The 14,953-nt window shown below is 37.0% G+C and overlaps 2 protein-coding genes across 3 annotated transcripts; one reads left to right on the top strand and one right to left on the bottom strand.

Annotated features, from left to right (window-relative positions):
• The first annotated feature begins 136 nt into the window (after positions 1-136).
• LOC109093941 (coiled-coil domain-containing protein 125-like) lies at positions 137-4,504 on the top strand. Its single transcript, XM_042754911.1, has 12 exons — positions 137-504; positions 763-1,056; positions 1,412-1,470; positions 1,639-1,725; positions 1,822-1,899; positions 2,001-2,086; positions 2,409-2,491; positions 2,573-2,685; positions 2,763-2,870; positions 3,021-3,174; positions 3,966-4,078; positions 4,186-4,504. Exons 2-12 carry the CDS (start codon positions 816-818, stop codon positions 4,486-4,488), a joined length of 1,425 nt encoding a protein of 474 aa, XP_042610845.1. The 5' UTR covers positions 137-504; positions 763-815; the 3' UTR covers positions 4,489-4,504.
• A 3,441-nt stretch (positions 4,505-7,945) lies between these two features.
• LOC109083545 (ankyrin repeat domain-containing protein 34B-like) lies at positions 7,946-14,863 on the bottom strand. 2 transcript variants are annotated; one of them, XM_019098334.2, is made up of 3 exons: positions 13,503-14,863; positions 10,524-10,802; positions 7,946-9,817 (listed from the first exon to the last, which is right to left on the bottom strand). In XM_019098334.2, exons 2-3 carry the CDS (start codon positions 10,724-10,726, stop codon positions 8,368-8,370), a joined length of 1,653 nt encoding a protein of 550 aa, XP_018953879.1. In that variant the 5' UTR covers positions 10,727-10,802; positions 13,503-14,863; the 3' UTR covers positions 7,946-8,367. The 2 variants fall into 2 exon arrangements, with proteins under 2 accessions (XP_018953879.1, XP_018953874.1); XM_019098329.2 differs by lacking the exon at positions 13,503-14,863 and having other exon boundaries at positions 10,524-11,446.
• Between the last annotated feature and the right edge of the window lie 90 nt (positions 14,864-14,953).

The raw sequence follows: 14,953 nt of genomic DNA, 5'->3' as shown, positions 1-14,953 counted from the left end.
CAGGGAGTTGTCATATATGTGTATGACAAGGTATATGTCATATATTTGTTTTTGAGCAAGTTTTAAAATAGTATATATTTTAGATGTATAAATGTGGTTACAGTTGTACACAATGTATTTAATTTAATTTTATATATTGCTCATCTGTCCTATTTCTGTTGTATTTCTTGGGTTAGACTACACAGTCGTCCAGGTGGAAACTCAAAAGGGGAAAGGAAAATACTAGTAGCTTTTATGACTGATTTTAATTAAGGTTATTATTGCTAGTACCTCACTGGGGATCCCTGGGACTGTAACGCTCGAAACCCTCCGCCATATGGCGATATTTCATGATCTATATAGTGTGTTCTTCTGTAATAAAGCACCTGTTGGATCAGACTCAGACACCTCCCTTTATGAAGTTTCACTTCGTCAAAGTGAGCGGAAAGTCTTGAAGTGGAATTTCGTCATTGTTCCTGTTAGCGAAATACAAATGCATCCCCTCACGGACAGGTTTTCGTAAAGGTTTGTAATGGTTATATTTTGTAGCGACTAATCTTATTATTCTAACTCTCAAGGAACGATAAAAGTTCAGTTTTGCTTTGGCCAGTAGGCTAAAGTATCGCGCTCTATTTAACCTTTCCATGTCTTCTATTTTGACTGTCAAACATAATATTTATATAGATTTCAGTTTTAATGTCTTTAAATATGCGTAGTACTTAACATGACTGATGTTCTTTTTTGTCTAAATGCACTCAGACGGTTTTTTTTTTTTTTAAATAGTTTATTGTGATGCAGGTGAGGGTTCACGCCCTCAGTGCCCCACAGAAGATGACATGAGAGAGGGGGATCTAGGTGATGGCATGGGGGCCAGATCCAGAGGACATCAAGACCATCTCCCACAAATGAAGAGCAGGGGGAAGTTTCTAGGCTTCCTGTCTCAGTCACTACCGCTCAAAGGTGGCAGCGAGAGAAGCAATGAACCCTTCTCTTGGACATCATGCAGAGCCATGTATGCCATTTTTAGGGAAGAACTGGAAGCTGAACGAGTTGCACGGTGGGAGAAAAGACAGTCAGGTTAGTCTTCTGGACTGGCATCTAAAGTCATTTAAAACATTCAAACCTCACGGACACAGAGCAGACTAAGCTATACTGTATCTAGCTTATGAAAAAAGTGAGTTAAGTTTTAAAGCTGTCAAAAAGAGGATAACTTCCTGGTAATGTCCTGCTCCAAACACTTAATCCCCTGTTGAGTTGCGGTGTTTGGTGAAGTCAACACCTGCTATTTCTTTGTGTACTCCCTTGAGCAATTCTGTACTTAAACAAATATTCAACAATAGAACCACACTACTACCAGGATATGATGTGTTGGCAATCCTAGAAAAACCATGTGCTAACACTGCTTTTTAAATGTAACTGCATTCTTTTGTAGAAAGCTCTTCTGAGGACACAAGTGAAGAGCTGCAGAGAAGACTACAGGAGGTCACAGAGGTAAACTTACTAAAAATCAAATGTGATAAAAGATCAGTCAAAATATATCTCACACAATAGAGCTGCAGAAAAGTAGCACCCCTGTGAGTTTTTGAATGGAGTAAAGAAAAGATATACATCTTCACGTATGAACGTGTCTCAGGTGTATGTAAATCTTCACTGTATCAGGAAGTGGAGCTGTTACGCACAGAACTGGAGGTCACTCATCGCCACCTGGAGGGAAAACATGAGGCTCTTAGGATCTTGCAAGGACAGGTACTTCAAAATATTATGATAATTGATATCATTATTAGATCTAATTAAGTCATTTATGAAGTGGTTTAAAGCCCTGTGTTACATTTGTCCCTGAAGGCAATCTTGGACAAAGCAACTTGTCATACTAAAATATTGCTTCAGAAGAGTGAAGAGAGGAACAAAGCCCTAGAAAAGGTGTCCTACTCAAACAACAACTAAACAACTTTTAATCTTTTTTTAATTCAAGCCTATTCTTGAAAATATGATCTCATTCCTGTGAATTCTTTTCCACACAGGAGGTTAATGCATTGCAATGGGAGATCACCTTTAACCAGGTGCAGTTCAAGAATGTGGAAAACTCATGGAGTTTAAAGTATGAGAGGTATACCCATGCAAAAAGACACTTTTAAAGTTGGCATGAAGTGAAAACTGGTGACAGAGAGAAGACTTCTTTTGTTATAGAAGAAAAAGATTTGCCGCTACTTCAGTTTCATTGCAACTTAAAAATCAACGTCAAATGCTATCCGCAACCGTTTTGCTTTGCACATTTGCAGAGCATTTTGATCAAAAATTAGTTTTTTTTAATAACATACCCAATAAGACTCAAGCTATGTATGTATTGAGCAAGTAAATAGTTTTTTTTTTAAATTCATGTCACTTTAAAAATGCCCACATCTCACTGGTTCATGTCATTACCACTTCAGGGTGTTGGCAGAAAATGAAGGCCTAAAGAAAGCACTAGAGGAGAAAATTAGACAACATCAGGAGCAAAGGACAGAGAATGCCTGTAAGACACAACATTCTTACTTTTATTTCGGGACCCAATTGCTGGTGTTTCCAATGTGTATTTATGCATTTTGTGTCTTAGCCCTGAGCCAAAAATGTCTGGAGCTTTTGTCCATGCTCAGTGCTAAGGAAAGAAAGGACTACCAGAGGACCCAGCCTCCCTGCAGCCTGAGAACAGACGGTTCAGCACTAGAGGTAATGTTGGTGAACTGTAGTCTGTTTTAAATAGCTTTGTTCTGTAGTAAACAGCTCTCTGTCCTCTTATCTCTCAGTTAGCGGTGTATGGGGCATGTCAGTGTAACTCTAATGGGGGCGAGCCGTGCTCTTGTGCTAGAAGTGCTGCTACAAGTCGCAAACAGGTTCTCCAGCTCAAGCAAGAGGTGCTTGTCTTAATTTATCAATACTTCTGTTCCATTACCTTGCAAATTAACCCTCCTATTTAGCCAATACATGTATTTCATCCATTATAGTGCTGGCTTTGCTTATTTGTCCTTGAGGGTCTTGTAACACAATGCATTTGTCTGCATTAGCTGGAGGAACAGCAGAAGAGGAAGGAGGAGGCGTACGTCATGATGGATGCTTTCCGCATCGCCTTTGAGCAGCAGTTGAGGAGAGTCGGTGAGAACGTGCTCCGGCAGGCTGAAACCGACAGACACCAGCCGCACTACCAAAGGCATGAGAGAGGTAAAGTGCTGCTAAGCTGTATAGCTAAAACTGAGAAAAAAATCATGCAGTGTAATATATGTCACTTTCATTAAAAAATGTCCACAGACATCTCCAAAACTAGTGTAAATTTAGTTTAAAAGAATGTAAAATCAGCAATAAAATCGGACAACTATGATATCGTAAATTGTGCTCTTTTTGGCTCAAGTTATGGTCTTGTGTTATTTTGGTATTCTTTATATACCAATATAATTAAAGTTTTAATTATTTTTTGTATTTTTTTGTATTACTTATACATTATCAGTTTTAATTGTAATTTTAGTTTAACTTTTAATAATTATGCTTATGTTATTTTTAAATTATTTTTTAATACTTTTATTAAAAGTTTAATTTAGTTTTTATTTCAGTTTTAGTTATAGTTCAGTATTAGTTTTGATTTATTTCCAGTAATTTTACTGCTTCAGACTATTTTAGTGTTTCATCTATTGTAATATTTATGTATTATCCTAAGCTTTATTTACATGTAATAAACATGTTTCCATAGTTTTAGTTTAAGTTAGTGATACCTCACTCATGCAAAAATATAAAAAATATTTCACATGGTCCAACAAATATGCATTCTGGACCAAAAACAGAAAGCAGTGCACTAACCAATCATTTCTACAACTGGTCCGTCTTTTCCTTGTACTCTCACTGCTAGACATCATTACTTTCGTGTCATGTGGCACAATGCTGAAATTTTACAGTGCTACTCTCTTTATTTCAAGTTATTAATTTGATTAATTACTTATTTAATTTATTTTATTTTAAAGGGAAACAGGGGTCTCTCAGTGTAGGTGAAAGGCTGAAAAAATTCCTGCCCATAACAAGTGAAGGAAAGATATCAGACAGTTCAAATGAAACACTGCATATGCTGCTTGATCTGGTCAGTATACTTTTAATTGTATGTTGATTTTTTAAAAATTTTATATACTTTTCTATATACTTTAACAGTACATTTGGCTTGACTTTTTGATTGTCTTCCCTCTTCAGTTAAATGACAAGGAGGAGGCCTTGGCACATCAGAGGAAGGTGAGCTACATGTTGGCACGAAACACTAAAGATTTGGAAGAACGTCTCCATATGCAGCTAGAGGAGCTGGGCCTCTCACACATGGACAGTAAAACAAAAACAGAGGCTTCTGAGGAGAGCGAATGGAGCAGAGGAAGAGACTGTAGATACTCTGCTGATCTCACTTTACCTGACAGCCCTGCAGCGGATGATGAGCAGACCTCCAAACCAAATCAACCTTCCACTGAAATTAGAGAAGCTAAACCTGACAATAAAGATGTTTAAAAGAATGAGACAAGAATTAAGTTTCATGTTGATTTATTTCAAAAGACAGATACCTGTAATATTTTCATATTATGTGACATTACCTAGGAAACCAGAACATCAGGTAACCCCGAACACCCTAGAATAACGGAACTGAAAATACACTCAGTTCTAATTCAATTCTCAATTCTTGCTCAATGAAGAGAGTTGATAGGATCTAATATGCATAATGCACAGTTAAATGGATTATAAAATTAAATCCTCCCCCATCTATGCATCAAAAGCCAACAAATAAAAAAAAAATCTAAGCTGAATGACATTGCTAATGAAAACTATGCGTCAACAGTCTCCATTTCATTTTATCTCTATAGCTTCAGAAGAGTTATATAATGCTAAACAGATACTAAAATTTTTGTAGTCAAATGTTTGGAAAAACATATACAATTTGATCCAATGGCTTATGCTTGCAAATTAGTTTTTTATAAATTAAAAGTGCCTATGAACATATTTCTACATATTTCTACAAAATGAAAAATGTAATTCTAAAATATTAAAACAGAAAACGGTTTTAGAAAACGTAAAAGTTGTAACAATATTTCATATAACTGTTTTTACTGTATTTTTAATCAAATAATTGCAGTCTTTGTAAGGAAAAGAGACTTTGAAAAACATAAAAAAATCTTAATTTATTAATGGCAGTAATATTTACACACACACACACACACACACACACATGTGGTTTATGGGGACTCTCCATAGGCGTAATGGTTTTTATTCTGTACAAACTGTATTTTCTATTGCCCTACCCCAACCCTACACCTAACCCTACCCCTCACAGGAAAATTTGTGCACTTTTGGATTTTCAAAAAAAAACTCATTCTGAATGATTTATAAGCCTTTTGAATTACGGGGACACTGGAAATGTCCTCATAAATCACCTCCTGATTGTAATACCTATGTCATAACCATGTCATTATACAAATTTGACCTCACAAACCACATAAACACTCAAACACACACACACACACACACACACACACACACACACACACACACACACACACACACACACACACACACACACACACACACACACACACAGATTATTTAGCGATTAAATCAAATCAAATCACAATGAAAAGCAGATCAGCTACATACTATTGTTACAGCTACCTTCACTTGCCAGTTTGTTAATTAGCATTTATTTGGTCTGTTTTTGTAGGAAAAGAAAAGTACTTTTACTCTTTGCCCCTTGTCTTTTCCTTTGGCTTCCCTTGGTGTATTCCAGTCTTAATAATTAATTAATTATTATTATTATTATTATTATTATTATTATTATTATTACTATTCAGACCTTGATTAGTATTTGTTGTGTTTGTGTTGTTTTGGGAAATAGGTTATAGCTGGGAGATGGTCCATCAGATGGAAGAATTATGCAGATCCCTAAAGCAAGCAGTCACGTTTCCAGTCCGAGCAGCTCTCCTTCCTGTGTCCTTCCCACAGCTCCAGTGGCTTTTGAAGCAGTCAGACAGGTGAGGAATTCGCTATTAATCAGTCTATTTAAATGTATATCCATATTTACTATTATAGAAGCTATTAAGCCACTCGTCTGTGTGAAGGAGTCTTTATATTCCCTTAGTGATTGATTTGTGTTATATAAGCAAGGACACAACAAATAACATCCTAACTCTAAGAAATTTCTTTCTTAATGATTTGGTTCTGGCTCGTCTATTACACTTGTTTGTGACTGGAATAGCAACTAATTTCTTTACTGGAGGACAGTGTTGTGGTATTAGAGGATGTGAAGGGAAGGTTTAAGCCTCTTCTACAAAGATGGTGCTCTTCTTAAGTCTTCTCCCTCTCTTAAGATGTTTTTTGACAGTGATTGTCCAAGTTAATTTTTTCAGTCACTCAGACAAATGAAGGGGAAGTATGGTCTTTATTTCTACCATGAAAAAGCATAGATAGAAGGAATCCATAATGACAATGTTATTTGTGATTTGGATTATTTCACATTATTATATTAAGATGTCAAATTTAAAGCACTATTCATACGTTTTTATTCACTGGTGAAGTTGAAGTGTTCTGCCTTAGTGTCAGCCTTGTAAATGCGATTCTGTTTAACATCTCACCTTCTCTCTCAGGTACAGCCTGACTGTTTGGACAGGCAAACATGATGTTCTTAAAGTGGAGGATCTGTTGCTCTACAGGCAAAACTTCAGCAAAACTAGGATCTACTATGATCTGTTGAAATCTCAGATCAAACAGTTTAAAGGACTACCTGGCTACTCCTAAAAGAGCAATTGCACTTACACTGATATTGTCTTTGAGATGTAAAACAATATACAAGTACTGTAACACAAGTTGCATATCAAATGACACACTATACACTATGCACTTGTACACTATGTACTTATGCATTATGTACTAAACCATGTAGTGTATGAATTTTATAAGCTTATTTTGTCATTCAACATCGGAGTCTGATACCCCCTCCCTCTCCGCTGTGTAATTAAAGCTGCATGAAGAGTGCATGAAGTGTACAACATTCCACACTTCATTTGTTTGGTTAATGAAGTGCATCATCCGGGAATTTGAAGTGTACTTTTTCTTTTTGGAATTTTCAGCGTGAACACACTAATCACACTATTTATACTGAAAAGATGGTTTAGAATAGTGCATAAGTACGTGAACTGGGATGCACCTATAGACATGCACTCTGTATTTGAGTCTGAAATTTTAAGGTTTAAACATGCATTTCTTTGGTTCTTATGCTTAATTAACCCAATAATGTACAAAGAGACACAGATTTCAGAGAAATGCTATATTTTTGTAATTTACATTTGCATTTTGTAACATTTTGTATATTTGGATTTTGTCATCACGGATGCATAATAAATCTATGGAAAAAATGTTTATGCTTCTAATATCTCACTTCACTTTTTGATGTTTTTGAAAGAGGTATGCTCATCAAGGCTGCATTCAACTGATCAGAAATACAGCAAAACAGCAATGTTCTGAAATATTACAGTTTAAAATAACCATTTTCTGTCTTCATGCATTTTAAAATGAAATTTATTCGTCATGACAAAGCTGAATTTTTAGCAGTCATAACTTCAGTGTCACATGATCCATAAGAATTCATTCTAATATGCTCATTTGGTGTTCAAGTAACATTTATTATCACAATTGAAAAAGTTTCCCTGCTTAATATTTTTGTGGGGGGATTATTTGATGAAAAGAAAGTTCAGAAGAACAGAATTAATTTGAAATAGAATGTTTTGTAGCAATGTAATTTAAATCAATTTACTGCATCCTTGCTGAATATATAAATACACACTCATTTATACACACAAACTTTTGAATAGTGATGTATAACCACTGTATAGAAGAAAGCGAAAGTGTTATGTTAAATTATTTTGGTTCCATTTATTTTTGCAGAAAATGTGACAAACACATGTAATTGCATGCAGTATCATTGGACAACACTTAATTCTATATATATATATATATATGCAAGAAAGTTTAAGTAACGTTTTATGCTGCGTTTATTTACAGTCAATATGTAAATACAAGGTCACAGTATATTCTGTTTTTTAAATACATAGACATGAATCAGGTTTAAAAAGAAAGCATTGCCTTAAACAGCAACAAAGTGTCGGTATTCTGATTCAGTGCACTAATGAGTGAGAGCACAAAGAACAGAAGTAAAGTGCAGTCAAGTTTATAATGATCAAAATAAACATATTCCCATTGTCCAGTCTGGAAAGTGCATTTTAGGGAGGTGGTTGAGATATTTATTTTAATTTGCATTTAAATCTAAACTTTATTATCTTCGGATTTCAGACTGACAAATGACATTAAATCTCTATATTTATCACAACCTTCCTTTGTGATGGATTACTGACCCAAAATCTCCTCAAAATTGACCAGCTGCTTGATCTGCTCAGTTTGCATGGAGTGTCGTCTTAGCAGACTCTTATTCTTGTGATCTCTGGGATGGCTTGGGGCACATGGCACAAAATGCCTCGATCCAGAAACAATGGGTGTAGTTCCTGCCACAGGCTTGCTTCCACTGTTGAGGCCAACACTGGTATTGCCTTTGATATCTGGAATGGGCGCATGTGGATTGAGAGGTGGTAGATAACCAGGCCGGGTCTGTGAGATATGGTCTAGGAGTAGGGCTCCGGATCCCCTCCGTTCCAGCATTGCTGGGCTCCTCCTCTGGACGAGACACTCCAGAGACTCTCTGGATCCTGAAAGAGTGGAGGAGCGGCTAGTAACGAGCTTGCGTTTCTCCGTCCCTCCAGTTCCTCCTCCTCCAGTCTTCCCGAGGTCTTCAGAAGGTTGGCTCACAAATTGAGGCAACTGAGAGTCAGAACTATAATGGTCCATTCCAATGTTGCGCCGGCGAAACACGTTGCGCAGGCTTGAAACAGCCAGGTTGGGAAGATAGCCTGGGTCCCGGTCCACAGGGGCAGCATCTGAGATGGATGCCTGTTTGAGGTTCTGATGTGAGGAAGAGTGTGGTAGCAACTCACCATCATAGGACATTTTTCTACTGAGCCATTTCTGTTCTTTTGTTAGTTCTCTTTCAGCAACAGATGATGTCTCAAAGGCTCTAAGCAGACTAGTAGAGTCTTTGACATCAATGCTTTGGTGCCGAGCTACTGTCGCTTTCAGTGGAGGTCTGCAACCATTGTACCCAAAGGAGAGCTCCTCTTCAGGGGTGATATCTAGAAGCTCCTCGGTCAAGGATGAGGACTTACATTGCTGTAGAAGCAGAGATGGAGGGATCTTGAGCCAGGGTTCTGAGTGAAGCCTTTGAAGATGCAACAGCTTCGCTACACTACCTGCTTGCACAGGGTTTGTATCTTGAGTCTGTGATCCTGGATTGCATGTGGGCAGTGTTGGAGTGGATCCATAGGTCTCCGATTGGTTATTGGTGGGTGGTGTGATAAGAGGGGTACAGAGTTGAATTTCAGAAGGGCACATACATGACGCAGGGGCACAGTGCAACCGGTCCTCAAGATTTGGAGGAGGTGGTACGTTCAGATACTGCTTGGTCATTTGTCTTCCAGAGGGAAGTTTGTCTGTTGTTATGATGATGACTTCTTTGCCCTTGGCCTTGCAGGCATCCAGTAGTACACTTAGTGCATCCTTGTCTCCAGCGTTAACTGCATAGACCAGAGCGGAGGAACCAGTATGGTCCTCTAAACTAGGGTCAGCTCCTCTGGATAGCAGAAGCGACAACACCTCATCGCCTGCCCGTTCTATGCAGGCATGCATTAAGGCAGTCTTACCAGACTTGTCCTGAATGTTGGGATCCGCACCATTTTCAAGAAGATACCTGTTGAGGAGATTGATTCGTTAAAGTGAGCACATAAAGGAATGGATCAATGGCATACCAGAGTATTCATGATAAATAAAAATAATTTTAAAATGACCCTTTTTTTTTAAGAATTTTGATAAGTAGAAAGTTTAAATGAACAGCATTTATTTAAAATCTTTTGTAGAAATTACAAATGTATTTACTTTCACTTTTGGGATACTAAATGCATTATTGCTAAATAAAAGTATACATGGATTTCTTAAAAAAAAAAAAATCTTACCAGTAATATATCTTTAATGGCAAAACTTTTTCTAAATATTGAGTTTTTTGGGAGTCTTTCATAAAATAGTCAAATATTCTGGTAGATTAAGAGAATTATTGGCCTTGACATACATTCATGAGGGTCAATAGTGAAGCAGTTTTGTTAAAATATTTATTTTCTAAGAAATAAAAATAGGTTTATGCCAAAAGCGTTTTTTATACAATATTTTTTTTAGAATAGACTTTTTTCTTAATGATTACATTTTAGGACATACATCTCACCTTGACTATTTTTTACTCAATGCCCCCTTTAAAAATATTGAAATGAATTTCACTCATTTCACTCAAAAAAGAGCTATTGTACTTATGTTTGAATTGCATTTTTTAAATATACTTTTTAATAAACTAATATCTGAGTTTCATGGCACAAATGACTAGTATAATTAACTTAAAGGAGACCCACCTGATGATCTTGGGTTTTGGCACACTCTGAGCATCGGCATGGTGGCTTTTGCAGGCCACCATCAGTGGAGTTTCTCCTCTCTCATTGCTCTCATTAATGTAAGCCCCTCCTTCTAGCAACAGACGCGTCAACCTCAGGCGACACAGATATACTGCTTTAAGCAAAGAGTTTCCGTCTGTTCGCACCTCTGTTGAGTCCTCCATGATTGTGTGGTGAGACGTTGAGAGGCTAATGTCACGTTGGCTCAGTGGATCATAGGAGTGGATTTCTTCTTTGACTCTGTCAGGCAAGAGAAGGAGAGCACACTGCATCAGAATCACAGTTTCTCAAGGTTTTCACTTAAGTGTCTGCCTTTTTATCCGATTCATTCGCATCAAAGCAAACCTGATAACTCTTTGACACTGAAATGTTTTCTCCCTCTTTGCCTTAGAATAATATGCTAGAGTGGCTTCCTGCTCTAATCTAGTGTCTCTTGCCATTCACCGGGTAGACAATATGAAGATGTTTGTTATGATGACTATGTAGGTGGCATGTCTAGGTGGTCCTTGACAAGAAGACATAAGAAAACTGAATTAGTTATCTAATCCCCTTTACATAAGATGAATTACTGCCCTTTTATATTGTTTTAATTTTGCAGAATATTTCTGTTCCCAACATGCTATTAGGCAACATATGTAAAGCGATATTCTGTGTTTAATACAAGTTATGCTAAATCAACAACACTTTTGGCATCGTTCAAATAAATTTCAACCTGTGCCTCCTTTTCTTTAAATAAGCAAAAAATCTGGTTTATAGTGAGACACAATAGAGGAAAATGGGGCCAATTTGGCAACAATATGTGTTTTGAGTGACATTAATTTCTGTGTAAAATTACATCAAGTTTTATTTAATTGCCATGAAAATGTAACATTTAAAACCCTAAAATTACCATAAAATGGAGGGAACAACTTTGCAGCCCAAATAATACATAAAATGTTTTAACAGAAGAATTAATGTGTTTTTAATAAAAAATAAAAAACAGCCCCATTTACTTCCGTTGTGTGTGCATTGCTGACCTTGATTTTTGCTTTGTAAAAGAAACATGGAAATTATGCTGTCTATTAAGCTTAACTTCCACTGTACTTTCAAATTAGCGGATGTAGTATAAGTGTTGTCTTTAGCATGTTAGCGTGCACAAGACATGCACAGTCTATTCTTATAAGAGCAATAGCAGTGTTTTTCAGCAGGCTGGAATTCAATAGCTTGAGGCAATCTGTATTTGCCACATTGCATGGCATTCCTTTATATAGTCTATTGTGCATGTGGCCTTGTTCTCTCAGCTCAGAGCGCAGTCGCAGTGCACTCTTTATTTAACAAAGAGTGAGTGCGAGACTGCCTCAGTCAGGTATATAAATGTGAATTCACTGGAGCTGAGTAAGAGAATGAATCTTTTTGTGTCCTCCAACAAAAATAAAAAGGATGACAACCTGGGCTGACACTCTAACTGTAGCTTTTCTTAGAAGTGGAGGCTGCATGAGACAGTACTAAATGAAAGACTGCGTCAGCACTTTGGTTAAACGTCAAATCTTTGTGGATAATAATACCTTTATCTACCTATTGAAATGTCTGCCTTTCCTGAACAAAATCATCCTTGTCTTTCTTTATCCACATGTTATGTTTTGTATGCTAATAATCCACTCTGTCCTGATGGATTGGCTTTTCAAATCAAGCTGTACAGACAGGCTAAAGTCCTGATTGGCCTGGTACAAGCACACTGCCTGATGTCTGCAGGACATCTCGGTTCAAGCTTCTAATTCCTAGAGCTCCCTGGGTTGGCATTTAAAACCACAGCTTTGTGTTTCATACCCCTAGTCTTCAATCGCCCTTGGGAAGAGAGAGAATTTTTAATGACAGGCCTCCCTCTCTCTGTCGCTGCCTCGTGCTAAAAAGCATGGAGCAAATGAGGACCAAAACAGACGAGGGTGGTGATTGTTGCAGCAGCAGCACTGAAGTGGAGCACCAAACAGACCACTTCACGCACCTGTATGTATCTGTGATTCATGCCAGATCACGCAACACTTAATTCTCCTCGCAAATGGTGGGCTGATTTTGTCCCTCTCAAAACACCTGCAGGGAAAATGAAAACCCACTCTGTGACATCAACTGATAACTGAATAAGAATAGTTTTTTTGTGGTCTTGATTAATGAGGGTAATGAAAGCTTCCTCACTGTGCTTTCGAGGTTTGCCAGAATCAGGAGATTAAATTATAAGCCTCCTTTGCTGATACGACGATACATTTCCATGTCCATACAATACATTTATATGCGAAACAGTGAAAGCAGCATACAGAAGTTCCTTTATTTGCATGTCTTTTTCAATTCATTTGGAAAATAATTATTTACATGGAGTACTAGTTATTTAAAGTTCATTATTTTATGTCATTTAAACTCAATTTCTATAAAACAGCTGTTTAAAATATATTTTTATACTCAATCATTTGACTAATTATTTCACATATTAATTTTTATACTTAATAATTTTATATTAAACAAATAAATGTTGTTTTAATTACCTCAGATGAACCTTAAATTCCTTTTACATGTATGTATATGCACATACATATATACACGCACGCACACACACAAATATATATACATATAGGTTAAGTTAAGTTTTAAAAAGTCACATGCATTGTAAAATCCTCACTGAAGATGCTATTTTATGGGAACTACTTATACTTATTTTTACAGATGAATGGAGCCAAGGTCAAAACTAACGAAAAAGCTCTGTCAAGTCACATCATATAAAGTCTTGCAAGATTTGCATCAAAAAACCAAGACCAACAGCTTCACAAATCTAAAACAAAAAACAAATAAAAAATCTGGAAGAAATCTTTTAATACAAAAAGTTGTAAATTATACAGCATAAAAATGTAAAGTGTATTTCATTTTTTAAAAAAAGTATTCATACTTCTAAAGGAGATGAGATTAGGTCCTTACCTTTTTTAATTCAGTTGACGCTCTAGTTTCCCAATAGCTTGTCCCTGTGGCAGGTCATCTTGGTAATAGACAAGTAATCCAACGGAGAGACTAAAGCTGGAGCTTGAAGTGGCAGATGAACGTGTGGAGATGTGCACTCGCTGAGGGTGAATGAAAGAGTGGCACAGATAGAGGAGAGATATAGAGAGAACAAGTGCCTGTGCTCTCAGGTCTCGAACGTAACACAGACCAAGTCCCTGTGCATCAGAGGGACAGACAAGCTTAATAGAGCAAGGTGACGCCAGTCCCTACACATTCAGCGTCAGTATGTGATCGCTCCATTATTCTCCTATTGGGAAAGAGTTACTAAACTTATATGCTGAGGTTGTGCACAGATTCTCATTTGTTTCTAACTCTGATGTCAACATGCTCACATGAACATTACTCCTATTGAGGAGTTACATCATTATGACACAACTGTCTCACCTTTGAGGCAGCAGTTCAGCTCCTGAGGGACGTGGAGGGTGTGTAATTGATCCATTTGATTGATTCACTATATATAAGCTTGAAATGATGGCACTCATAAAAAGGACAATAATAAGACTCCTAATGGAATAATAACAGACAATGAGTTGTATTTAATAGCAAACACCAGGCAAACCAAATAAAAAATGGCAAGTTCACTGCTGTCCTTTACCCTTTTATCTGAAAGACAACTCATTTGCATAAAACAGTGAAGTGCAAACACTTCTCAAGTCTCTAGATACTGTTTGTACCCTGAAAATAAATCTAAGTGCTACTTAAGGTGTGTACATGGTGCATGTGCAGGGTAATTGGAATTCCAGTCAGGTTTATTTCAGCCCGGTCGTAAACATTAATAGTACATTAGGCTGACATACCCGAAACCAAACAGATTAAAAGGTTTTTTCTGATTGCAGCATTTGGCTTTTTAAAATAGGAGTCTGTGTGGGTGAGACTGAAAAGTGCTAGTATTGTGACCCTTCTCTAAACTATATGACAACCTTTGTCAGTCATCCAGCCTGCAGACGAAACAACATGCATATTCATGAGAGCAGTCAGATCTTAAGTCTGGTTTAACAGCAGACACTTCAGTAGCTATTTGATATGGAGATGAGCAGGTTGTCTTTTGCATTTGGCAAGACGAAGAATAATTAAGTGGATAGCAGATGTGGAAAAGAACATTTATCATCAAAATTAGGTATATTGTTTTCTGAATATTTGAAATGATAATCCAGGAATTAAACCTGAAACTAATGGCAGTGCCAGTGGAAAAACAGGTTTTTGCATATTTGAGAAAAGGCCGCAAATCACCAGAGACCTAGTGGTTACGACCCATGCAACAAGTTGAGCTGTTGCACTCGTGAGATTGAATCCTGTCCATTTTACCCCTTTTTACTCACTCTCTGCCTTCTCATGATTTTCTGTCCACTTTCCACTTTGTATATAAAGTT

The sequence above is a fragment of the Cyprinus carpio genome, chromosome A5 (genome assembly GCF_018340385.1).
Source record: "Cyprinus carpio isolate SPL01 chromosome A5, ASM1834038v1, whole genome shotgun sequence".
In the NCBI taxonomy this organism is placed as follows: domain Eukaryota; kingdom Metazoa; phylum Chordata; class Actinopteri; order Cypriniformes; family Cyprinidae; genus Cyprinus; species Cyprinus carpio.
Note: the sequence above shows the minus strand (reverse complement) of the source record. Positions and strands in the feature narration are given on the sequence as shown.